The sequence below is a fragment of the Oncorhynchus nerka genome, linkage group LG7 (assembly GCF_034236695.1).
Source record: "Oncorhynchus nerka isolate Pitt River linkage group LG7, Oner_Uvic_2.0, whole genome shotgun sequence".
NCBI classification, from domain to species: Eukaryota; Metazoa; Chordata; class Actinopteri; order Salmoniformes; family Salmonidae; genus Oncorhynchus; species Oncorhynchus nerka.
Window position 1 is genome coordinate 39,750,641 of NC_088402.1, and position 26,038 is coordinate 39,776,678.

At 43.9% G+C, this 26,038-nt stretch overlaps 2 protein-coding genes across 3 annotated transcripts in view; one reads left to right on the forward strand and one right to left on the reverse strand.

The window, feature by feature from the left end:
• LOC115131639 (gamma-enolase) lies at positions 1-23,578 on the reverse strand. Of its 2 annotated transcripts, none has more exons than XM_029663490.2 (12): positions 23,463-23,578; positions 14,879-14,964; positions 14,653-14,748; positions 14,476-14,534; positions 13,668-13,737; positions 13,375-13,508; positions 12,946-13,168; positions 8,618-8,815; positions 8,257-8,458; positions 6,439-6,547; positions 6,205-6,263; positions 1-781 (listed from the first exon to the last, which is right to left on the reverse strand). In XM_029663490.2, the coding sequence occupies exons 1-12, from the start codon at positions 23,561-23,563 to the stop codon at positions 712-714; spliced, it is 1,407 nt and encodes a 468-aa protein (XP_029519350.2). In that variant the 5' UTR covers positions 23,564-23,578; the 3' UTR covers positions 1-711. The 2 variants fall into 2 exon arrangements, with proteins under 2 accessions (XP_029519350.2, XP_029519353.1); XM_029663493.2 differs by lacking the exon at positions 23,463-23,578 and adding an exon at positions 17,007-17,120.
• The window catches only part of LOC115131640 (cell division control protein 42 homolog), a 19,884-nt gene continuing 16,003 nt past the window's right edge, over positions 22,158-26,038 (forward strand). The window contains exon 1 of the mRNA XM_029663494.1: positions 22,158-22,264. Within this exon, the coding sequence (XP_029519354.1) occupies positions 22,190-22,264 (75 nt within the window). The 5' untranslated portion in view covers positions 22,158-22,189. The remainder of the gene's footprint in view (positions 22,265-26,038) is intronic.

Below are 26,038 nucleotides of genomic sequence, written 5' to 3' on the forward strand. Positions count from 1 at the left end.
TGTAAATTACAATAATTTTATTTCACATGTATTTTTTTCATGACAGTAGTTTTGTCTTTCAACAGCAATTATTTTGACAGAGGAATCAATGGAAAGTAGGGAAAGGGGAAATTGGGACTTCAAGCATGGAGGAACAGGCCCATTTCTGCAATCATAGCAACACCAGGAGAGGGAGTGTGGAGGTAACCAAGAAACAACAACAAGAACAAGGGACGACTGCAGAGCCAGAAAAGAGAGGGGGATGAAGGAGGGAGAGTTCAGTTTGTGTCATCATGGGTGAAAAAGCAAACAACTGTGCAATACAATATGTATTCTTTTTTTTTCCTCCTCAGTCCGCCTAGTTAGTCTGTCCTTGTCGGCCATCGGTCAGTGTTTTTTGTTGTTGTTTACAGCGGTGTGTATTTCTTTTTTTTACAAATTATTTGTGTGTGTTTCATTTTCTCTTTTTTTTTCTTCTTTGACACTCATCTCAGTCTTGCTTAGGTGTGCCTCAGGCTTCATTTCTACACTTGTGTGTCTCTATTTTCATCTTTGTGTCTGTTGGTCAGTCAGTCGGTCTCTTTACATTTTTGTCTATCAGTCTATGTGTCTCAAAATCAGAGTTAACTGTACATATTTAATGTTACCCTGTAGTTCTTCTGTGCATGTAGTTTAGAGGCTCTGAGTATAGTCGGCGGTGATGTGTCGGTCGGTCTGTCGGTCTGTCTGGTCTCACAGGGCAGTGGGGTTTCTGAAGTTATAGCCCGCAAAGCGAGCTTGATCCCCCAACTCCTCCTCGATCCTAAAGAGACCAACAGAATGGACAAAGAGAGAACGAGAAAACAGTGATACAACAGGTAAATGCATCCAACATCCATATGCTCTAGGTAAAAGCCCAGGCAATCTGAATTTAGATCTGTGGCTAGGCTAGGGGGCAACCTGCAGCTGACCCCGTGATCAGGGAAATATAGTTGCCATTATTGGTTAATGCTGCTGTAATTGGGCAATCAGATCCTAGATCTGGGGTTACATACAGTGCATTTGGAAAGTATTCAGACCCCTTGACTTTTTCCACGTTGTTTTATTTTTAATAAGGCTGTAATGTAATAATCTACACACAATATCCCATAATGACAAAGCGAAAAAGAGGTGTCTAGAAATGTTTAAATTTATTAAAAATAAAAGGCAGAAATATCTTATTTACAGAACCTTTGCTATGAGACTCAAAATGGAGCTCAGGTGCATCCTGTTTCCATTGATCATCCTTGAGGTATTCTTATCTTAACTTGGAGTCCACCTGTGGTAAATTCAATTGTATGGACATGATTTAAAAAGGCACACACCTGTCTATATAAGGTCCCACAGTGCATGTCAGAGCAAAAACCAAGAAATGGGGTAGAAAGAATTGTCTATGGAGCTTCGATACAGGATTGTCTCGAGGCACGATACCAAAAAATGTCTGCAGCATTGAAGGTCACCAAGAACACAGTGGCCTCCATCATTCTTAAATGGAAGAAGTTTGGAACCACCAAGACTCTTCCTAGAGCTGGCCGCCTGGCCAAACTGAGCAATTGGGGGAGAAGGGCCTTGGTCAGGGAGAACCTTCCAGAAGGACAACCATCTCTGCAGCACTCCACCAATCAGGCCTTTTTGGGAGAGTGGCCAGCCGGAAGCCACTCCTCAGTATAAGGCACTTGGCAGCCCACTTGAATTTGCCAAAAGGACCTAAAGGACTCTCAGATCATGAGAAACTAAATCATCTGGTCTGATGAAACCAAGATTAAACTCTTTGGCCTAAATGCCAAGCGCCACGTCTGGAGGAAATCTGGCACCATCCCTACGGTGAAGCATGGTGGTGCCAGCATCATGCTGTGGGGATGTTTTTCAGTGGGAGGGACTGGGAGATTAGTCAGGATTGAGGGAAAGCTGAACGGAGCAACGTACAGAAAGATCCTTGATGAAAACCTGCTGCAGAGTGCTCAGGACCTCAGACTGGGGCCAAGGTTCACCTTCCAACAGGACAACGACCCTAAACACACAGCAAAGACAACGCATGAGCGGCTTTGGGACAAGTCTCTGAATGTCCTTGAGTGGTTCAGCCAGAGCCCAGACTTGAATCCGATCGAACATCTCTGGAGAGACCTGAAAATAGCTGTGCAGCGACGCTCCCCATCCAACCTGACAGAGCTTGAGAGGATCTGCAGAGAAGAATGGGAGAAACTCCCCAAATACAAGGTGTTCCAAGCTTGTAGCGTCATCTCCTAAAAGACTGTAATCACTGCCAAAGGTGCTTCACCAAAAGTACTGAGTAAAGGGTCTGAATACTTATGTAAATGTGATATTTCAGTTTAAAAAAATATATATATATATATTTGCAAACATTTCTCAAAACCAGTTTTTGCTTTGTCATTATGGGGTATTGTGTGTAGATTGGTGAAGGGGAAAAAACTATTGAATAAAATGTTAGAATAAGGCTGTAGCATAACAACGTGGGAAAAGTCAAGGGGTCTGAATGCACTGTACACCTCCACCTGCAACTATTAACCCAGTGATCATTATTAGGAGTCATACAATATCCTACCAGGTGACGTGGCGAGAATCTGTCTCCTCACCACGCGCTCTCACCACTGGCGTCCCCCAGGGCTCTGTTCTAGGCCCTCTCCTATTCTCGCTATACACCAAGTCACTTGGCTCTGTCATAACCTCACATGGTCTCTCCTATCATTGCTATGCAGACGACACACAATTAATCTTCTCCTTTCCCCCTTCTGATGACCAGGTGGCGAATCGCATCTCTGCATGTCTGGCAGACATATCAGTGTGGATGACGGATCACCACCTCAAGCTGAACCTCGGCAAGACGGAGCTGCTCTTCCTCCCGGGGAAGGACTGCCCGTTCCATGATCTCGCCATCACGGTTGACAACTCCATTGTGTCCTCCTCCCAGAGCGCTAAGAACCTTGGCGTGATCCTGGACAACACCCTGTCGTTCTCAACTAACATCAAGGCGGTGGCCCGTTCTTGTAGGTTCATGCTCTACAACATCCGCAGAGTACGACCCTGCCTCACACAGGAAGCAGCGCAGGTCCTAATCCAGGCACTTGTCATCTCCCGTCTGGATTACTGCAACTCGCTGTTGGCTGGGCTCCCTGCCTGTGCCATTAAAACCCTACAACTCATCCAGAACGCCGCAGCCCATCTGGTGTTCAACCTTCCCAAGTTCTCTCACGTCACCCCGCTCCTCCGCTCTCTCCACTGGCTTCCAGTTGAAGCTCGCATCCGCTACAAGACCATGGTGCTTGCCTACGGAGCTGTGAGGGGAACGGCACCTCAGTACCTCCAGGCTCTGATCAGGCCCTACACCCAAACAAGGGCACTGCGTTCATCCACCTCTGGCCTGCTCGCCTCCCTACCACTGAGGAAGTACAGTTCCCGCGCAGCCCAGTCAAAACTGTTCGCTGCTCTGGCCCCCAATGGTGGAACAAACTCCCTCACGACGCCAGGACAGCGGAGTCAATCACCACCTTCCGGAGACACCTGAAACCCCACCTCTTTCAGGAATACCTAGGATAGGATAAAGTAATCCTTCTCACCCCCCCTTAAAAGATTTAGATGCACTATTGTAAAGTGGCTGTTCCACTGGATGTCTTAAGGTGAACGCACCAATTTGTAAGTCGCTCTGGATAAGAGCGTCTGCTAAATGACTTAAATGTAAATGTAATACAATCAGATTCTAGAACTGTGCAACTTCTACCTGGACCATTAACCCAGTGATCTGGGTGTTATAGTGGCTGTTATCGGTTAATGCTGCTATGATTAGGTAAGAGGCCCTCCCTGCCCTGCTAAGAGCCCAATGGGATTACCCTGAGCGGATCCCAGGTGCTTTCTGCACTCTGACTGGCTCTCATGGGGTGACATTGGCGTGTTAGCATGAGTGTCACAGCAATTAGCTCAGCGACGCTGTTTTAGAGTGGGATGTGTATGAATACGCTCCTGGGCTGCGCTCCTGGGCTGCGCTTCGTCACACTCAAGGTGGAAGCTGGCCTTATATGCAGGTACAGGTCTAGGGTCAGTTTACAGTAACTGAATGCTACTAACCTGACCGTAAACCATTCAAGGTGGAAAGTAAAACGGACGTTCGATCAGTGTCTTGGGGCAACGTGGTCCTACTCCTATTCTTACTTTGAGGGATTGTTGACCTGTAACAGTAGCTTGTCGGTCTCTACACAGTATATGTTAGTATATGCTTACATGCAATAATAGAAGCGTATTATTATTCCTTTGAGATGCAGTGTTTATTATGGAAATACACTGGAGTGTATAAAACATTAGGAACACCTTCCTAATATTGCGTTGCGCCCTCAGAACAGCCTCAATTCACTGGGGCATGGACTCTGCAAAGTGTCGAAGGCGTTCCACAGGGATGCTGGCTCATGTGGACTCCAATGCTTCCCACAGTTGTGTCAAGTTGGCTGGGAGTGGATCTCTACTCCGAATAGCTTGTTCCATCTCATCCCACAGATGCTCAATTGGATTGAGATCTGGTGACTGGGCGTGCTACTGCAGTAAGCTGAAGTCACTGTCATGTTCATGGAACCATTCCTGGACAATCTTAGCCTTGTGGCATGGGGCATTATCCTGCTGAAAAAAATATATTTGCAGATGGATACACCATGAAGGGATGCACCTGATTGGCAATGATGTTCAGATATCCTGCGGCATTCAAACGTTGCTCCACTTTTATCAAGGATGAAAACGCTCCACACCACCACCACCAGCATGCAATGTTGACACGTGGCATGATGGATGCATGTACTTATGTGGTTTTCGCCATACCCTAGTCCTGCCACTAGGAACCGAGATTCATCAGACCAAGCAATGTTTTTCCAATTCCCCAGTGTCCAGTGTTTTTGTTCCTTAGCAAACTGTGGTTGTTCTTGTTTTTTGAGGAAAGAAGTTGAACTCTGTACATCGTTGGCTGCCATACCCCATTCGTGTCAAGGTATGACGAGTTGTGCATTATTTTATGGGTCTTTGGGCACCAATGTTGTACTGGACTGTCAGTTGACAAACTGTAGCCCGTCTGTTATGCTGCACAATTCGTGTCAGTGTCCTTTGTCCTCTTTCATCAATGAGCCATTTTCGACCCCTGTTCTGCCGTTGTCCCGGATGTCCATTGGGTAGTGGACCATTCTTGATGCACACAGGAAACTGTTGAGCGTGAAAAACCCAGCAGCTTGGCAGTTCTTGACACACTCAAACCGGTGCGCCTGGTACCTACTACCATACCCCGTTCAAAAGCACTTAAATATACTGAACTAAAATATAAACGCAACATGCAACAATCTCAACGATTTTACTGAGTTACAGTTCATATAAGGAAACCAGTCAATTGAAATAGATTCATTAGGCCCTAATCTATGGATTTCACATGATTGGGCAGGTGTGCAGCCATGGGTAGGCTGGGAGGGCATAGGCCCCACCCACTGTGGAGCCAGGCCCAGCCAATCAGAATGAGTTGAGTTTTTCCCCACAAAAGGGCTGTATTACAGACAGAAATTAACATTCAATTCTCTGGAAACAACTCTGGTGGATATTCCTGCAGTCAGCATGCTAAATGCACACTCTCCAAAAATCTGTGGCATTGTGTTGTGTGACACAACTGCACATTTTAAAGTGGCCCCAGTGCAAGGTGCACCTGTGTAATGATCATGCTGTTTAATCAGCAACTTGATATGCCACACCTATCAGGTGGATGGATTATTTTAGTAAAGGAGAAATGCTCACTAACAGAGATATAAACAAATGTGTGCACAACATTTCTGAGAAATACACTTTTGTGCGTAAAAAACATTTCTGGGATTTTTTATTTCAGCTTAGGAAACATGGGACCAACACTTTACATGTTGCATTTATAGTTTTGTTCAGTGTATTTTGTCTTGTCCATTCACCCTCTGAATGGCACAAATACACATTCTCATGTCTCAAGGCTTACAAATCCTTATTTAACAGGTGACATCAATAAGGGATCATATCATTCACCTGGTCAGCCTGTCATGGAAAGAGCAGGTGTTGTCATGGAAAGAGCAGGTGTTCCTTAATGAATTGTACACACAGTGTAAAAATGATTTATTGTTTTGAGGTGCAAATTCCATCAAGAAGCAATGTAAGCCACTGAATAGCATTTGTCAGGATAGCTAAAGACGATCATGTTTGACCACTGACCTCATGAGCTGGTTGTACTTGGCCAGCCTCTCAGATCTACACGGGGCTCCTGTCTTAATCTGAGAGAGAGAGCGAGAGAGAGAGAGAGCGAGAGAGAGAGAGAGCGAGAGAGAGAGCGGGAGAATTAGAACAAATTTAGTGAAAGCGATACAATTTTGTGGTCAGATTTGTATAATGATCAGGGACTTCTGTGTCTGTGTGGAATGTTCCGCATCTCTCTGAGTGAGTGTGTACCTGTCCAGTGCAGAGCCCCACCACCAGGTCAGCGATGAAAGTGTCCTCTGTCTCTCCCGAACGGTGACTGACCATCACTCCCCAGCCATTGGCTTGGGCTAGCTTACACCTGAGAGGGAGAGAGAAGGCGTCAGGCAGATATATATAGAGAGAGATAGAGAAACCGAGAGTAAGCAAGAGACATAAAGAGAGAGGGATAGAGAGAGATGGAGAGTAGAATAAGCGTGAGACAACGACGAGGATAGGTGGGGTGTGGGCGATAGACTATCAGAGAGGGTACCAAAAAGGATAGTTAAATGAATGTAGGATTCTAAGTGATTAACGGCTATATTAATACATTTTAATTGAACAACTTTCAATGACCGTTGGCTGTACTTATGGTCAAGATTGATGACAACAGTTATAGATGATGGATAGCTGTAAAATGTCAATGATTGATGGCTATGAGTGTTGTAACATTTGACAGGTATATAGATGGAAGTATTGGCTATATAAATATGACTGATTGATGATCATGTGAATGTAAAAAAGCTCATTATTTGCTTAATTAAATTATATTTTATTTGAGCATGTAACCACCATTGACATCTCTTGCTCAAGGACTTCCAACCTGGCCAAGAGACAGACGTGATGATTGATGCTACATAAATGTGTATGAATGACATCACACTTTACTTGAACCTTACCTACTAAAGGTATTTTGGATCCGTTCCTAAATGGACCTGGGGCTTTGTAAATATAGAGACCCGTTCCGTATAGACCTAGTCGGATCCAGACCCGGTCCGATCCAAGTGAGGGAAGCAGCAGTAAAGTCATTTTTTAAGCTACTTTATTAACCGGAGCTGGGAGGGGCCGTACCCTGAGCGGGTGACACCGGGAGGAGGGAGCGAGAGACGAGAGACAGCAACCAGCCGACTTGCGCTATAGTAGACCAATAGCTGCCAAATCTAGGTTATTTATCATCAAATAGGATGACGTTGCACCTGTCTTGACTGCTTCAAACCGGGAGAGGCTAATTAAGCTAGCTAACGTTAGCTGCATTGCATTCACTTTATAATCCTACAGTTACAAATAACAACAACTCTATATTCAGAATATTAAGTATCTGTTGGCTCTTGGTCATTGTAGTCTATCCATCTCCTTTAACTTTTCATTCCGTCCATCTTCCATTGATTAGATGTCTAACTTTTGCAGAAAGAGCCAGGCTCTATATGACTGTAGACTATTGCCTCTTTGACGACTCATGATTGGCCAACAAGAGCAGCAGCATAAATTACAACATTTCTCTTTCTCACTACTGCAGCAGTCGCGTTCGGATCTGTATGGGTCCTTCCGGACAAGTCGGTTATAATTACACATAACCAAGACCCGTGACAATCATATCAGATCCAACCAAGACCGTGACATTTTATCAGAATTACCTACCTCAGCGGTCCCAAACTCTTGTCTTCCAGTACCCTTAACAGCACACATTTTTGTTGTAGCCCTGAACAAACATACCTGATTCAACTCGTTAAAGGGCCTGATAATTAGTTGACAAGTTGAATCAGCTGCTTGTCCTGGGCTACAATAAAAATGCTATTGTTGGGGTTACTCAAGGACCAGAGTGAGGAACCACGGACCTACATCATTAGAGCTACATAACCTTGTTATAGAGCATCATAGTGTTCCTTCTATATATTACTAGGTAATTCATCTCTTTTTCAAGGACAACCTAGCCCGGCCAAGTGACAGAGATTGACATCTATATACAAGTATATCAACGTGATTGATTGACTGGTCATGTGACGTGGGGTCATGTGACATGGGGTCACTTACGCCTGGATGGCTTCAGTGACAGAGCCAATCTGGTTGACTTTGAGCAGCAGGCAGTTGCAGGCCCGCTCCTCGGCAGCCTTCTCTATCCTCTTGGGATTGGTCACCGTCAGGTCGTCCCCGACAACCTGGATGCCCACGGAAGCGGTTAGGCGGGACCAGGCGGCCCAGTCGTCCTGGTCAAATGGGTCCTCGATGGACACCACTACAAAGGGGACAAAGGTATTGTGTTATCACTGTCTAGTTTTTAAAAAATAATGCACTGTGTGTGTTTTTTTGTTTAACTCTCAAATAAAATAAATAAATAAAATTCATGTTCGATTGAATTAACAATCTTGTAGGTGTCAGATAACCGTCTGCCTACCTGGGTAGTCGTTAACGAAGCTTTGGTAGATGTCTGACAGCTCCTCTCCGCTGATGTGTCTGTTAGCGTCCGGAGGAGACTTGAAGTCCAGGTCGTACTTCCCCTCGCGGTAAAACTCGGACGCCGCCACATCCATCCCAATCACCACCTTATCCGTGAAGCCCGCTTTCTCGATGGCTGTCTTTATCAGCTCCAATGCTGAAGGGAGAGACAGAAATAAGAAGGAGGGAAGGAAATAAAGAACGAGAGAGGAAGGGTGTAAGGGTAGACTCTACCTAGCATCTGAACTAGAGGTCGAACGAATAATCGGAATGGCCGATTTCAAGTTTTCATAACAATCGGAAATCGGTCATTTTGGATGCCAATTTTGCCGATTTTATTTTATTTTTTACAACTTTATTTAATCTTTATTTAACTAGGCAAGTCAGTTTAGAACACATTCTTATTTTCAATGACGGTGGGTTAACTGCCTTGTTCAGGGGCAGAACGACAAATTTTTACCTTGTCAGCTCAGGGATTCAATCTTGCAACCTTACGGTTAACTAGTCTAACGCACTAACCACCTGCCTCACAAGGAGCCCGCCTGTTATGTGAATGCAGTAAGAAGTCAAGGTAAGTTGCTAGCTAGCATTAAACTTAATCAATCATAATCACTAGTTATAACTACACATGGTTGATGATATTACTAGTTTATCTAGCGTGTCCTGCGTTGCATATAATCAATGCAGTGCACATTCGCGAAAAAGGACTGTCGTTGCTCCAACGTGTACCTAACCATAAACACCAATGCCTTTCTTAAAATCAATACACAGAAGCATATATTTTTAAACCTGCATATTTAGCTAAAAGAAATCCAGGTTAGCAGGCAATATTAACCAGGTGAAATTGTGTCACTTCTCTTGCGTTCATTGCACGCAGAGTCAGGGTATATGCAACAGTTTGGGCCGCCTGGCTCATTGTGAACTAATTTGCCAGAATTTTACGTAATTATGACATAACATTGAAGATTGTGCAATCTAACAGGAATACTTAGATTGATGGATGCCACCCGTTAGATAATATACGGAGTATTTCACTGAAAGAATAAACGTCGTTTTTTTCGAGATGATAGTTTCTGGATTCGACCATATTAATGACCTAAGGCTCGCATTTCTGTGTGTTATTATGTTATAATTAAGTCTATGATTTGATAGAGCAGTCTGACTGAGCGATGGTACGCACCAGCAGGCTCATAAGCATTCATTCAAACAGCACCTTTGTGCGTTTTTCCAGCAGCTCTGCTGTTTATGACTTCAAGCCTATCAACTCCCGAGATTAGGCTGGTGTATCGATGTGATGTGAAATGGCTAGCTAGTTAGCAGGGTGCACACTAATAGCGTTTAAAATGTCACTCGCTCTGAGACTTGGAGTAGTTGTTCCCCTTGCTCTGCATGGGTAACGCTGCTTCGAGGGTGGCTGTTGTCGTTGTGTTCCTGGTTCGAGCCCAGGTAGGAGCGAGGAGAGGTACGGAAGCTATACTGTTACACTGGCAATACTAAAGTGCCTATATAGAACATCCAATAGTCAAAGGTATATGAAATACAAATGGTATAGAGAGAAATAGTCCTATAATTCCTATAATACCTACAACCTAAAACTTCTTACCTGGGAATATTGAAGACTCATGTTAAAAGGAACCACCAGCTTTCATATTTTCTCATGTTTTGAGCAAGGAACTTAAACATTAGCTTTCTTACATGGCACATATTGCACTTTTACTTTCTTCTCCAACACTTTGTTTTTGCATTATTTAAACCAAATTTAACATGTTTCATTATTTATTTGAGGCTAAATTGATTTTATTGATGTATTGTATTAAGTTCAAATAATTGTTCATTCAGTATTGTTGTAATTGTCATTTTTACAAATACATTTTCAAAAATCGGTATCGCCTTTTTTTGTCCTCCGATAAGGTGAATCGGCGTTGAAAAATCATAATCGGTCTAATAAAAATCTGAACCACTCCGTTTCTGCTTTAGCCAACTTGTCTTGTCGTTTGTTTGGTGAGATGATGCTGCTGTGTTGCTGAAAGCAGAAATAGTCAAGTATCCACGCTGGGGTGGGGTTGAGAGTGAGGCAGAAAGGTTGCAAGACTACACACACGATTCTGTTCTAGATGCTTGAGAGATACTACAGACCAAAATATATTCTAAGAGGCTACAGCTGACACTCCTTTAGGCTTTTCACACTTCTTTTTTGATCTTGCCAGGGTTCTGACTTCCTGTCACACCTAGCTACTTATTCAATAGTGGGATAGCGGCATCATTCTTAGCCCAAGGCCCAGTGTTATCGCACACATACATGCACACACCAATGCAAGCTCAAGTACAAGCTTAAGCACTCACACACACACAGTGTCAGTCCAAAGATCATCTGATACACATTGCCTTGGCTTGTTGGGAAATATGAGAACACGTCGTGACAAACATACAGATGAGCAGACACGGTCACAGAGGCAGGTTGCAAACTCATTACTACCTTAGGATTTAATTTCTGTAGCGTAGAGTAGTTTGTGGGTGAGAAGATTTTGTCTAGTGGGGTAAATGCACATATAGTATATTAACATTGGCACAGTCCACTATTTTCAAACAGTCCCCAAGAGAATGTATAATTTGAACTCTGGTCAAAGGGTTACCAGAGTCGTGTTCAGTGGAGCACATAGCAAAATGTTTTTAAAACAGATTTGTACCGCGGATGTCTCGCTCGGGAATCTAACGAACGGCTTAACCATTATAAACTCAGCAAAAAAAAGAAACGGACCCATTTCAGGACCATGTCTTTCAAAGATAATTCATAAAGATCCAAATAACTTCAGACCTTCATTGTAAAGGGTTTAAACACTGTTTTCCCATGCTTGTTCAATGAACCATAAACAATTAATGAAAATGCACCTGTGGAAATGTCGTTAAGACACTAACAGCTTACAGACGGTAGGCAATTAAGGTCACAGTTATGAAAACTAAAGACACTGAAGAGGCCTTTCTACACCAAAATAAAGATGACCAGGGTCCCTGCTCATCTGCGTGAACGTGCTTAAGGCATGCCTCAAGGAGGCATGAGGACTGCAGATGTGGCCAGGGCAATAAATTCCAATGTCCGTACTGTGAGACGCCTAAGACAGCGCTACAGGAGACAGGACGGACAGCTGATCGTCCTCGCAGTGGCAGACCACGTGTAACAACATCTGCACAGGATCGGTACATCCGAACATCACACCTGCGGGACAGGTACAGGATGGCAACAACAACTGCCCAAGTTACACCAGGAACGCACAATCCCTCCATCAGTGCTCAGACTGTCCACAATAGGCTGAGAGAGGCTGGACTGAAGGCTTGTAGGCCTGTTGTAAGACAGGTCCTCACCAGACATCATCAGCAACAATGTTGCCTATGGGCACAAACCCACTGTCGCTGGACCAGATAGGACTGGCAAAAAGTGCTCTTCACTGACGAGTCGCGGTTTTGTCTCACCAGGGGTGATAGTCGGAGTCGGGATTATCGTCAAAGGAATGAGAGTTATACCGAGGCCTGTACTCTGGAGCAGGATCGATTTGGAGGTGGAGGGTCTGTCATGGTCTGGGGCGGTGTGCCACAGCATCATCGGACTGAGCTTGTTGTCATTGCGTTACAAGGAAGACATCCTCCTCCCTCATGTGGTACCCTCCCTTCAGGCTCATCCTGACATGACCCTCCAGCATGACAATGCCACCAGCCATACTGCTCGTTCTGTGAGTGATTTCCTGCAAGACAGGAATGCCAGTGTTCTGCTATGGCCAGCGAAGAGCCTGGATCTCAATCCCATTGAGCACGTCTGGGACCTGTTAGATCGGAGGGTGAGGGCTAGGGCCATTCCCCCCAGAAATGCGGTGCCTTGGTGGAAGAGTGGGGTAACATCTCACAGCAAGAACTGGCAAATCTGGTGCAGTCCATGAAGAGGAGATGCACTGCAGTACTTAATGCAGCTGGTGGCCACACCAGATACTGACTGTTACTTTTGATTTTGACCCCCCCCTTTGTTCAGGGACACATTATTCCATTTCTGTTAGTTACATGTCTGTGGAACTTGTTCCGTTTATGTCTCAGTTGTTGAATCTTGTTATGTTCATACAAATATTTACACGTTACGTTTGCTGAAAATAAACGCAGTTGACAGTGAGAGGACGTTTGTTTTTTTGCTGAGTTTATCATTAAAGTCCCTGTAGTCCGAGGTTGACAATTGGGCTTATCGGTCTCAGGCAGGTCTGCCCCTCACAGGACTGTGATTCTCTAAATCAACTCTGCTACACTTACCCTCACTGTTCTCCAGGATATTGGGGGCGAATCCCCCTTCGTCCCCCACGTTGGTAGCATCCTGGCCGTACTTCTCCTGGATCACCCCCCTGAGCGTGTGGTACAGCTCCGAGCCCACTCGTAGCGCATCCCTGAAAGACTCCGCCCCGACAGGAAGTACCATGAACTCCTGCATGGCTAGCTTGTTGCCCGCGTGGGAGCCGCCGTTGATCACGTTGAACGCCTGGAAAGGAGATGAGAGGAGACAGAAGGGAATTAGCCGTTCGGCCAATACCCATGTTCAGCAGGTATGGTGCAGTACATTTCCCATATTTTTTTCATATCTGTTACTTTTATCATACATACCATTATGTTTCAGTGTTAATTATTGTTATTATGCTACACCACCTCCTCCTCTGATATGACAGTTATATAAGTAGTGTCTCTCACTGGAACTGGCAGCACCAGCTCGGTGTTTCCCGCCAGGTCAGCGATGTGACGGTACAGGGGGACCTCTTTCTCCGCTGCACCAGCCTTGCAAATGGCCAGGGAGACTCCCAGGATAGCATTAGCACCAAACTGAGCTGTCGACGATGAAGGAAATGTGATCAATTCCAAAAGGGCTACCAAAATCTAGGTTCAGACAAAAGCCCATTCTCTCAGTTAATGGTGGACCTGAATTGATCAGGGGATACAGCTTGACACATTCGATCTGTTTCTCTGGTAGGAACCTGGAGACTCACACTTGTTCTCTGTGCCGTCCATTTCAATCATCGTGTTGTCCAGTTGTTCCTGCTCCACAACACTGATACCCTATGGGACATATATTTATAAGCATATTAAAACGTTATTTAAATTGATATGTCATCGAGGACCAATTCTCTTCTTCAACAAAATGGACGGATAACCCGCAACATATATGGCGACTGCACACAAAAAAAGATCTCATATTTGCAGCCACCTTTGAGCAAGGAGCCAAACCCTCAAAAGTATTACCTCTTGCACATATCATAGCTATATCAGATTGTCTTGTAAAGAATCAGAGTACAACATCATTAAGTTCTAAGATGTTTGTCTCATTTCTACATGCATCCTATTCCTACGTTCTATAAGTGCAGCACAATGGCAATGTGATTTTCGTACGTTGCATCAATGCATTTTTACTGGCTGACTGCATCCTAAGATTTATTGTCCCCTCAAATCTGCCTCGGCATAAATCTCTCTCTCTGTCTGTGGCGCAGCTGTCTGATTCATAGATACACACAGAGAACAATTACTCCGTGCTCTTAAATCGCTCATACCAACACATCCCCATTTCACTGCACCTATCTGGTGTTTGTGACCATAAAACACATTTTCTTTTTTTCCTTCCACTGTCCCTGGTCCATCTTCACACATTCGTTTATCTACGCCTGTCTGGATAGGTCAATCACATCCACTCAGCTTCCTGAAAAGTCCATCTGGAGGTGATGGTTATCTGCAGATCAATATGTACTCGCACTAAAACATGAGCACTGTCACCTAGCTGGCAAAACACAGTCCCCAACTCACCGTTGCTATGAGGGCAGGAGCCAGAGTGTCATTGATGTGGCCCACTGCCTTGAGCACACCTAGGAGCAGAGAAAGAAGGCAGATAGGAGAGAAGACGGTGAAGGAGGGACAAACATAAATCTGTTTGCTCCAGCATTAGATATAGGTGGACTCGCGAGCGCAAGAACACAAACAAACCTTTGCCCTTGTAGCGGCTCTTGTCTCCATCCCTCAGCTCTAGAGCCTCATAGATACCTGTGGACGCTCCACTGGGCACTGCAGCCCTGAAAAGACCTGAGAGAGAGAGAGAGAGAGAGAGAGGTGAGGGAGGTCCTCTATAGAATTTATCATAGCTTTTGGCTAGTCTTAGCTCTCTTTGTGTGGTGTGATGCCCAGCTTTGCAGACAGGCATGAGAGAGATCACCTTTCTCTGTGCACAGGTCCACCTCCACAGTGGGGTTTCCTCTGGAGTCCAGGATCTCCCTCGCAATGATGCTCACAATTGACATCCTGTGAAAGCGAGAGCGAAGGGAAGGAGAGAAAGAAAGAGCGAGAGGGGGGAAGAGATCTATTTTTACCATTACATTTGCGCATACAGTAAGGAAATGAATAATGAAAGTGCAAAGCAAGTGTGCAGAGAGAGGGACATTACGATGGCTATAAACCCGTCATGGTTTATGAGAGCATTCCAACATGTAAAGTTGCAAGACATCCAACAGTAGGAATTGAATTGATTTTACAATGTCGTGTGCCAGAAGGTTAGATGGAATCCATGAAAAAAAAAAAAAAAACACTGCTCACTCAAGACACTATTCCTCTATCAGGACTGAGAGTTGTGGAATCGGTGGTGAGTGACTCAAGCCAAATGACAATATCGTTCCTAGTCACCTGGCTCACGACTCCATGAGACACAGGGAATCCGCCACTGCCATTGGTCAAGATCGGACTATCAGCGCCTAGCCCACCTTGACAAGCTTTATCCAGAAATACACAGTTAAGAAGGTTTTGCAATTTTATAACTCATTTCATGCAATTCTACTCATTTTGCCATGGGGCAGAGATAAAAATATGCAGGGCTGGGCTCTGACTGCATGTGTGCGTATGGATGTGGGTACGGATGTGGGTACGCAGACCCGCGAGCCACTGCAGCCCCTCAAGATGAGCTCAGATTTTTGTGTGGCCTCCACCACCATCAAAGTTGCCCATCCCTGCCCTATGGTGTACCCATATGATGTCATTATCATTTTCCTTCTTAATAGTAATTAGCCCCTAATAGTCGTTTATTTGGATCAACAAAATAACAAGGATCCCTCCAGAACTGCACAGCTACGTAATCTTCTGTTTTCACAAAAAGACTGAAATGTTGCAGCAGCTGAGCATTGCTGTCGATAAACGTATGAACGTCGCTGTGTGTTTTCCACAGACATTTTTGTGGTGGACAAATATATCATACATTCCTTTCAGCCCCTATGTTTTCAGTCACTATGAATGTATTTAACCACATGTTGTTCAGGTAAATGCTTGTAATTTAATGGTGCCACAATATGCATAAATCCCTATCCACTTTCAGCCCATCATCAATCAGCCCCCTTATCGGGACTCATATGAATGCAGCCGTAAGTTATATAACCCCCCCCGCCCAGCAGCTTGCCTTATGAGGACACCCATGTCCACACCGAACCTACTGTAGATTGCAGCACTCAGCACAAATACCCAGAGAGAGCAAGATAGAGGGAGGGAGAAGGGAAGGGGTTGGGGTGATGGGGAGAAAAATAGATAAATAATTAAATCCCTCCTTTTGGCTGAAGAACAGAGGAGATTCAGAGATGGAGGAGAAGGTTGGTGTGGTAAAAAGGAGAGCAGGGGGAGAGCGAGAAAGAGAAGCAGAAGGCTTATTTTCGCAGGATTGGCACAGATTGGACACACACTGACACAGACGCATGGATAGCAGTCTAACGCACGGCACACACACACACACTTTTGCAGACGCTGACACTATCCCTCTTCTTCTCTCTCACACATGCACTGTACACACACGCATCCGTACACATAGTGATACAGACATTCAAGGCTCTCTTCATCCCCTTCACTGTCTCTCAAAAACACACAAACACGCACACACACAGAGACGTGTAGAGCTCTCCCTTCCTCTACCTGCCTCAGACACACCTGCTAGTTCAAACACAAATCACATTTTCTCCACATACACAGAGAGGCACCGTCAAAAGAACCCAGACAATACAAAAATGCTCTTATAGAAACTGACACACATGTATACACAGTAAACACACACACACACACATTCACAGTGAAACAATAAAATACCTAGAACTCAGTGCCAGGGCTGACACATTAGTTAGCATACACAACGGTAACACCTCACATACAGAACTAGGCAAGCAGCAGCATCACCCCAACCCACTCCAACACAGAACATCTCTGCTACTGGGATGCAATCAATACCAGATGCAGGAATAAAACAGGGGATGACAGAAAGTCTGGAGAATGAAAATAGAGAGGAAGAGAAGAGAATGAGGATTTTCCATCGTTACCTGACGTCTGTATGTTCCGCCTAATAGGGCTAGCCAGAAAATACTGGAGAGAGAGGGAGCGAGAGGGAGAGAAACAGAGGGAGGGGGAGAAACGGAGAGAGAGGGAGAGCAAAGGAGGAAAACAGGGAGGGGGTAAAATGTGTGACAGAAGGGGGAGGGGATGACGGGATGACTCACAATAAGATGCTGAGAAAAGAGGAGAGAGGGAAGAGGGGGGGAGGTCAAGGGGATTGACTAATTAGACGGAAAGGGGGACAGAGGAGAGGTGGATCGGAGAGAAAAAGACAGGGTACTGCATTTGGAACTGCAAATCAGCTGTAAAAATAGAGAGGGGAAGGAAGAAGTGGAAAGGGTCTGTCTACCCCCTTCTCTCTCATCTCTCTCTCTTATCTAGATTCAACTCTCATCTCTCATCTAGCTTCAATTCTCTCTCTCTCATCTCATCTCTTTTTTTTCATCTCTCTCATCTAGCTTCATCTCTCTCGTATCTATTTCTTTCCTCTCTCTCATCTCTCTGTCATCTTTCTTTCTTTCATGATCCTGCAAAGGCAGTGTAGTCGGTATATAAGGCACCATCTATATACACTATTACATAATCTATACTAAACACAGGCACAGCAATGATGCACCTACATTTCTTATACACTCAATGGCCAGTTTATTGCGTACACCAACCCGTTCAAGAAAATGGATCGCTCCTACAGACATAAAAGCAGGCAGATGGGCATGGAGGCATTCAGTTACTGTTCGATTGAACTTTAGCATGAGCAAAACGAGTGACCTATGAGACTTTGAGCATGGTATGATCGCCGGTGCCAGGCGAGCCTCTTCCAGTATCTCAGAAACGGACGGGATTTTCACACACACAACAGTGTGTTTACAAAAACATCCAGTCAGAGGCAGCCCTGTGGGCGAAAGCAGCTCGTTGTGGAGAGGTCAAATGACAATGGCAAGAATCATGCAAGCTAACAGGCAAATAACGGCGCATCTCGGATGCACATCTTGGAACGCACAACTCGTCGATCCTTGTCACGGATCGGGTATGACCACACCGGGTTCCCCTCCTATCAGCCTAAAACAATAAGAAGCCGCTCCAGTGGCGACGCGATCATCAATACTGGACAATTGAGGAGTGGAAAAACATTGCCTGTTCCAACAAATCCCACTTCCTGTTGCATCATGGGAGTCAGGATTTGGCGTAAACAGCATGACCCATCCTGCCTGGTGTCAACGGTACAGGCTGGTGGCAGCGGTGTAATGGTGTGGGTATGTTTTCCTGGCACGTTAGGCCCTTTGATACCAAGTGAGCAATGTTTCCATTCCCCAAAGAATTTAGTCTGTTCTGGAGGCAAAGGGGGTCCAACCCAGTACTAGATGGGTGTACCTACTAAACTGGCCACCGAGTGGATATGACTTACTGTGTCGGCACTAAGCACCGTGAACAGCATCGTTGCACTTTTAGAGCATCAAAGTGGATTTGGAAACATTGACTGTATGCCCCATTGAATAGCATACATCAAAATTACTACTATTATCTTGTTTGAAAAATATAATATATAAGCTGTAAGAGAACAATGACACAGAAATACTAAAACATTTCAAATGTGTTTTTGCTCATATGCAAAACCATCCACGAAATGTCATGCCCTTAAAAATGGCAAGTTGTTGATTACTGGAGGGGTTTAATGTTTTTGGTCCGCTTGACGGTTATACAGATAGACAGGAGGTGAGGGTGAAATAGTGTGGAAGTAGTGTGTGTGTGTGTGTGTCTGTGCACATTTGTGCACACACACACACGTGTGTGGGAATTCCTCTGTGTGTATGTGCATTCGTGTGTGTGCCAGTGAAAGTTTCATTCCTGAGCATGCATGTACGTGTGTGTGTGTGTGTTTCTGTGTGTGCATTCCTGTGGATGTATATGCATGCATGTGTGTGTGCATTCCTGTGGATGTATATGCATGCATGTGTGTGTCAGGGATAGTGTACATTCCATGTGTGTATGTGTTTAAAGGGGTATGCCTAGACAGATGATGAGTTAGAGATCTAAAATTCTATAACTAAATGGCCAAGTTTAATGGGATTATATTTGGAATACGAAAACAATGTCCTTGACACCCATCTCACACACACACAGAGGAGAGAGAGAGAGAGAGAGAGAGAGAGAGGCAAAGAGCAGAGGGAGTGAGAGAGATGTACAGGGAAAGTGCTTCTATCCAACTGCTATTTTAATCATGGTTGATTGACAGTTTGTCCGCCCTCTGGTCACACGTCTGGTTCTCCAACCTCTGTTTCAGTCCACGCAGCTGCTGCTGTCCCATCCTCCTTCCTCTCATTTCCTCTTGGAATGTTTGTGTGTGTCTGTGTGCATCTATGTTATTTGTGAGGACAGAGGGAGCCAGAGGAGGTGCAGATGTCAGGGGAGGCACAGTGGTATATGAGAGGCCAGTGGACAGAGAGCCAGTGTGACAGCTAGGGGAGTCTGCATGGACTCCTCTCCTAGGGCAGCGTGCGTGCGTCCGTGTCAATGGATGGAGAGAGAAAGCAAAGGAAAGAGAAAGATTCGCAAATAAACACAAATTGTATTCATAGCCATTATTTGAAATAATGCATTGGTATAACGCACTAGATTCTAATGAAGTTACAGTCTTTTCCCATCGAGAGGCGAAGATCAAGAGCTATGGGTCCTCCGAAACACGACCTTGCCAAGCCGCACTGCTTCTTGACACACTGCTTGCTTAACCCGGAAGCCAGCCGCACCAATGTGTCAGAGGAAACGCCGTACAACTGGCGACCGAAGTCAGCATGCATGCGCCCGGCCCGCCACAAGGAGTTGCTAGAGCGCGATGGGACAAGGACATCCCGGCCAGCCAAACCTCCCCTGATCCAGACGACGCTGGGCCAATTCTGCGCTGCCTCATGGGTCTCCCCATGACACATCCTGGGATCGAACCCGGGTCTGTAGGCCTGCCTCCTAGCACTGTGATGCAGTGCCTTAGACCGCTGCGCCACTCTGAAGGCCCATAAAGAAAAAAAAGTATTTTTGGGCCTGAATGTTATGGTACGTACAGGACAGGTATCAGGCTTGTCTTGTAGATGGAGGTTCATGCCACAGCCCTGCTATCCTCTAGCTTGACGACTCACACTAAATTATTTCCGCTGCTTGCTACATCCTTTAGTCGGAGACTGCCATCATTGAAGTTGTTTGTGGTGAGGAGGGGAACAAGGGGTGTTGTACAAAACAAGGTAATCAGATATTGAATCATCTCTAACCACTCACAGCATCAAAGCCAATGACGAATTTTCAAACCTCCGCTTTACCCGGTTCCCACTAGATAGCACAGCTACAAAGTCTCAAAATGGGCTATATTCTGAAATATTCATAGGGGAAAAATGCTTTTTGGTCTTAATTTAAGGTTGGAGTTAGGAAAAAGGTTAGCAGTGTGGTTAAGGTTAGGGGTGGTGAGGTAAGGTTTAAATCACATTTTAAAGCTGCAATATGTAACTCTTTGGATGGCCTGTCCAAATCAACATAGAAATGTGATTTTTAGATCTGTCATTCTCATTGAAAGCAAGTTCAAGAAGCGGGCAAGCTGTTCTTGTGCGCTATTTCTATGCTTCCAGTTCTTAAGTTTTTGCATCTTTTACACCAGCTTCAAACAGCTAAAAATATATTTTTATGCAACCAGGAAATGGCAGAGTGATTTCTGCATATTGCACCTTTAAGAAGAGAAATTGTAGAAATAGGCTTTGTGGCTGTGGTAACTGGTGATGACCACTTCACACAGGTGTGTTCTGGCTGTGGCCCAACCCATTGGTTTCTGGACCAATCAGACTGCCCCGAATGTGTTCATGTTCATGTTTATTGAAGGCGCAGATTACCCATTAAATTGACTAGATGGCCGCTCTAACAATGAATTGAAATGTCTTCAAAACTGGAAGGCAGTCGGGAGGAGGCAAGATCAGGTGGGACCATTCTAGCCAATGAGAGGGCAGATAGGCACTCCGATATAAAGTGTTTTTTTTCTCTCAAAATCTCTCTCGGACAAGGTGACTTTCATCAATATATTCGTCTCTATTTACTCTTAGATTCGAAAATGCTAATTGGCATCAAAATGGGCATTATGAAAGACTACAGATCCCTGCACCTCATCTCTAGCTGATACCTTTGCTAACAGGTATTGTGTCAATTAAAAGTTGCACAAGAAAGTTCACAGAATTGTCAATTTAAAGAAATGTAGCCAACTTATTCATGACTAAATTGAACTAACATTAGATAGCTCATCCAGAGATTCGTACCTTTGCCTCAATTCGGCAGTCTCATCCAGATCGTCAAGGCATTTGTAGTTCTTTATGATAGCCACATTAGCAGCTAATTAGCATTTCATTTTGTATATTTTTTTTTTGGGGGGGGGGATACATGTGAATATATTGATAAGTCACCTTGTCCTAACGAGATTTACACGGTTATCAAAATGTCACACCAGGGTAAGCCTACATGGAACACAGACCTTATTTTAAGTGTTTCTAAAATCCCTATAGGAAAAATGAATGGTGGAAAAACGATTGAAACCATTTCCTTGTTTCACCGCTAGGTTTTATGGGTATTATGACTCATACTGTGGTACTCTATAGTGGAGAGGAAACGAACGTCTGAGCTTGGCTAGCGTTTGGCAGGAGCAAGGACTTTGGGTAGCCAGGCAAGCTATCCTCTCCTTCATTCACTATGCTCACAAAGTAGCACGCTGGTAAAAATGTGTTACTTATTCCTGCTAGAATAGCATTCAGTACCCACTTCACCTAACTCTCCTGTGGCATGCCTCACCACCAGGCAGGTCCAGGCTTGCTCTGAACTTAAACATGTACAGACTCACTGTGCACTGATCAGTAAAGCAATACTGCAGATTGAAATTATTTTAGTGAAAAACGTGGTGTTGCCATGTTACCAATGTCAACCCCTCTCCACTGAAGATCACCTGCATGCTCTATTAAAAGCTATTCAAAGGTCTCACCACTTGCCAAGGACAATGTAGGTAGTCTTCATAGAGGATGTCTCTCTTTTACGCTCTAGATGTTGTTATATAATAACTAAGAGGGAGGGTAGATAAAAAGGTAGTATATACTAACTACATGCCATTGTTCAGCCACAGCTGGATGAACATCAAGAATACTGAGGGCTGGGTTGTATGACACGCCTCCTTTACAGTGAGCTCTCGCGAGCGAACCCCAGATCTAACAACGCCTGGTGGTGGACTGATAAGGTAGCTAATGTTAAGCTTTTGCAATCTTAAATCTGTGATTCATATGAAATAAATCGTTAAATGTATGTTATGTTGAAATAATACACATTTACGCTTTACATTAAGTTTTACATTTGGAAGAACTTAGTGTATGTATTTATTTTAAAATAGCTTGACAGCTAGCTAACCCTAGCAAGCTGCTAAGAACGTTAGCTAGCTTTCGTTTGTTGTTTTTAACTAGCTAAGTGCCTAAGAATGTCATAGCAGATTGGGGAAATGGTATTCGTTTTTGTTTTGTTTGCTTAGTTATATAGAGAGAGATAAAAAAAAAGACATGACACTGAAATGATTGTGCCGAAATGATTTTACAGGCCGTGTCTGGAATTTAGCTAGCAAGGTAACGTTAGCCTAACGAGATATAGCCAAGATATAAAACGCTATTTTTAGTAGGGTTGGCAAGCTCTAGTTGAAATTTGGTATGGTTAACTTTCCATGTTTTTTTCTCTTCTTTATGTTAGCTTGCTACGGTCATTACCTCGCGCGTTGTATGCGGAAGTGACAGCCAGTAGTTGGCTAACTAGCAAGGTTGGAAAATGCTAACAATTTAATTAACTAGCTAGTAAGTTCTAATTGTGTCCATACAATTCATGCCGGTATGTTATAGTGAATGACAACTCTTAGGAAAATGTATTTTTTTTGTGGTTGGCTAGCCTGTAATACTACTGTGATAGCGCTATTCAGTGTGATAAAATGCCTTATACTTTTGAGGGGGTAACAGGTCTCACACAGCACCTCTGCAAGCCAGAATGTGTTCTGTTTTTATTGAACAACATTTCGAACTGGCATTGCTAATTACTTATCTTTGTCTTACTCCTATCCAAGCCCACAACCCACCCCAAAAAATCATAAGACCCTCATTGACGAAAATGTGATGTAAACCAGACATACTCTATAATGACTAGGTGGTATTGTCTCTGCCCTAACAATGGGAGTCGTTGTCGAAACAAGGCTCCAAGCGGCCCGTCTTTCCGCGGTTATGGCTCCAGGACTGACACACCCACATGTTAAGAATACAATTTTAAAAACATGCTGGTCGCGTAGTTCTCTAACGTAAAATAGGTACACACATTTCCGGTGTGAACCATTAATAAAAAATATATATATATAAAAATTGCATTAAACGGTGATATATTATGAGGGTACAATACCCTGAACATACTTGCTTCGTCCGGCAACGAGCCATTGTTTAGACTGATGGCTTGCTGCGGAATCTTCCGTAGTCAGGCATCCTTGATTCACCAAAATAGTTGTCAGTGGCATCCAATATCTCTAGGAGCAATGCTTACAATGTGGCCTTGCCTATCAAATAAGCATTTAAAACAGATTTATATCCAGGGTCTCCCATTTTCGCCTGTGGTAGATTACGTGATCTAGAATGTACTACAATGGCAGCCCACAGGCGGAAAAACCTGGATTTAAACGTTTTTAAACTCAACCTGGTGAGTCGTAAGTATTGTTCCTCGAGATATTGGATATGCCAATGTTGACTGGAAATGTTATTTTGGTGAAATATAATAGTTTAGATTTGGTTGATCAAGGACGCCACTTCCGCAACTAGTCATCTATCTGTACACAATGGCTCGTTGCTGGGCGAACCCGAGTTGGGGGGGCAAACAAACTACTCATCCCATACAGCATTACGGTCTGTGTCGTCCAATCACAGAGCAGACAAAAGTGACGTCCCCCTGGAATCTTTCCTTGGAAATTTTGTTGTGGCGAGGTGTTGCGTTACCAATTTATGTTAGCTAGCTAAGCCACAGTCCTAAAATACACCTTGACCTGTTAGCGAACTCATGATAGCACTGTCCCAATTGCGAAGTTAATTTGTTGGTCCTGTTATCGCTTGTGGGCAGTTCGAGCATCTGACCAAATTATGCAAGATTTTACCTATTTGTTAAACGAGATGAGTTGTGCAGGTCCAGGATATGTTTCTGTGGTGGTAGAAACACTGAGGCTCGTGGTTAGTGTCGATTTGTTGCTGTTTGAAACCAGGAACCGACGGTAAATGCTTTTTTTGTTGCCATCTCTGGAGAGAGAACAAACGTCCTAAATTGCACAGTAATATCGCTAATATTTCATATCACCACTGGTTACGAGGATTGATAATCCACTTCCGGCACTCGGGAGGAGGCAAGATCAGCTGTGAACATTCTAGCCAATGAGAGGGAAGATACGCATGTAAACATCCAACACAACTACGAAATGAGTTTTTCCTCAAAGTTGCGTGGGCGTCCACTTATGTCATTCGTAACAACGAAAACTACTTACGAAACTACTATTACACTGAACAAAAATATAAACGCAACATGTAAAGTGTTGGTCCCATGTTTCGTGAGCTAAAATAAAAGATTCCAGAAATGTTCCATATGCAAAAAAAGCTTATTTCTTTCAAATGTTGTGCACACATTTGTTTACATCCCTGGTGGTGAGCATTTTTCCAAAATAATCCATCCACCTGACAGGTGTGGCATTTTTCTAAGAGGATTGAACAGCATGATCATTAGTACAATTTGTGCTGGGGACAAAAGGCTGAAATAAGTTATTTACATTAATATCTTTGTCATTGAGCAGACGCTCGTATCCAGAGCAACTTATGATGAACTTCACAGGGTGGCGAATGTGCACGGGAATGAACTTGATGCTCCCCTCCAATAAATATTGAGGGTCTTATTCTGGTGACATGATGATCGATGCTTGGCTAGCGTTTGACAAATTTAAAAGACTCTCGCTCTTTTCCATAATAACCTTATCGTGTAGGTAGCCTACCCTTACTGTAGCTGCGAGTTGTTGGCTAACACGCACGTGCCAAGACCAGAGTGGGCACATTCACTATATATTGCAACATTTGTTGTGACAAAACGATCAGCAGAGTTTAAAATACTTATTTTCTTTTTTTTTTCGGTACATGGGAATTTAACCTCAAGTCATTTTTATGTGCACTACGTCATCACGCACAGTCTTTTATCCGTAACAAGTCAACTTGATGGAGAAACATCTTTGGTGGGAGAATGCGCATATTTTATTTATTTATTTACAGTACTTGGATATTCACATAAATCTGTCGTCAATATGATGGAAACCTAGCTACAGACCTCCAAACAAAAAGTCTCCACTTTGTCTGCTTATCGCTGTATCTCGTGTGGACAGATTTTGACGGGAGTGGAGCCTCTCACTTAGCCTCTTCCTGTCATTGCTATTGTTTTTTTTTTTACCAAATGAGCAGGTATGTGTATTGCTGAGAAACATACTGTTCACAGGGCCTTGTGCTGTAAACAGTGTATTACACAGCCACCCGTGTTTGGACTGTCTGACCGCCTATTGTGTGCACTTGAGCTATTAAGATGTGTGGCATTCTTATCACTTGTTATTCACATACACACTGTCGGAGCTGTAGCCAAGGAGTCATACAATGGTGGTGTCTGCTCTCACTCTCGTGCCTACCCTCATGATGTTTAAAAAATTAATAATTCTCTCCCTCTTAATATCTTTCATCTCTAGTAGAGGTTGACCGATTATGATTTTTCAACACCTATACCGATTATTTGAGGACCATAAAAGCCGATACCGATTAATTGGCCAATTTAAATAAATAAATGTTTTTTATTTTAAATTTTATTTTTTTATTTGTAATAATGACAATTACAACAATACTGAATGAACACTTATTTTAACTTAATATAATACATCAATAAAATCTATTTAGCCTCAAGTAAATAATGAAACATGTTCAATTTG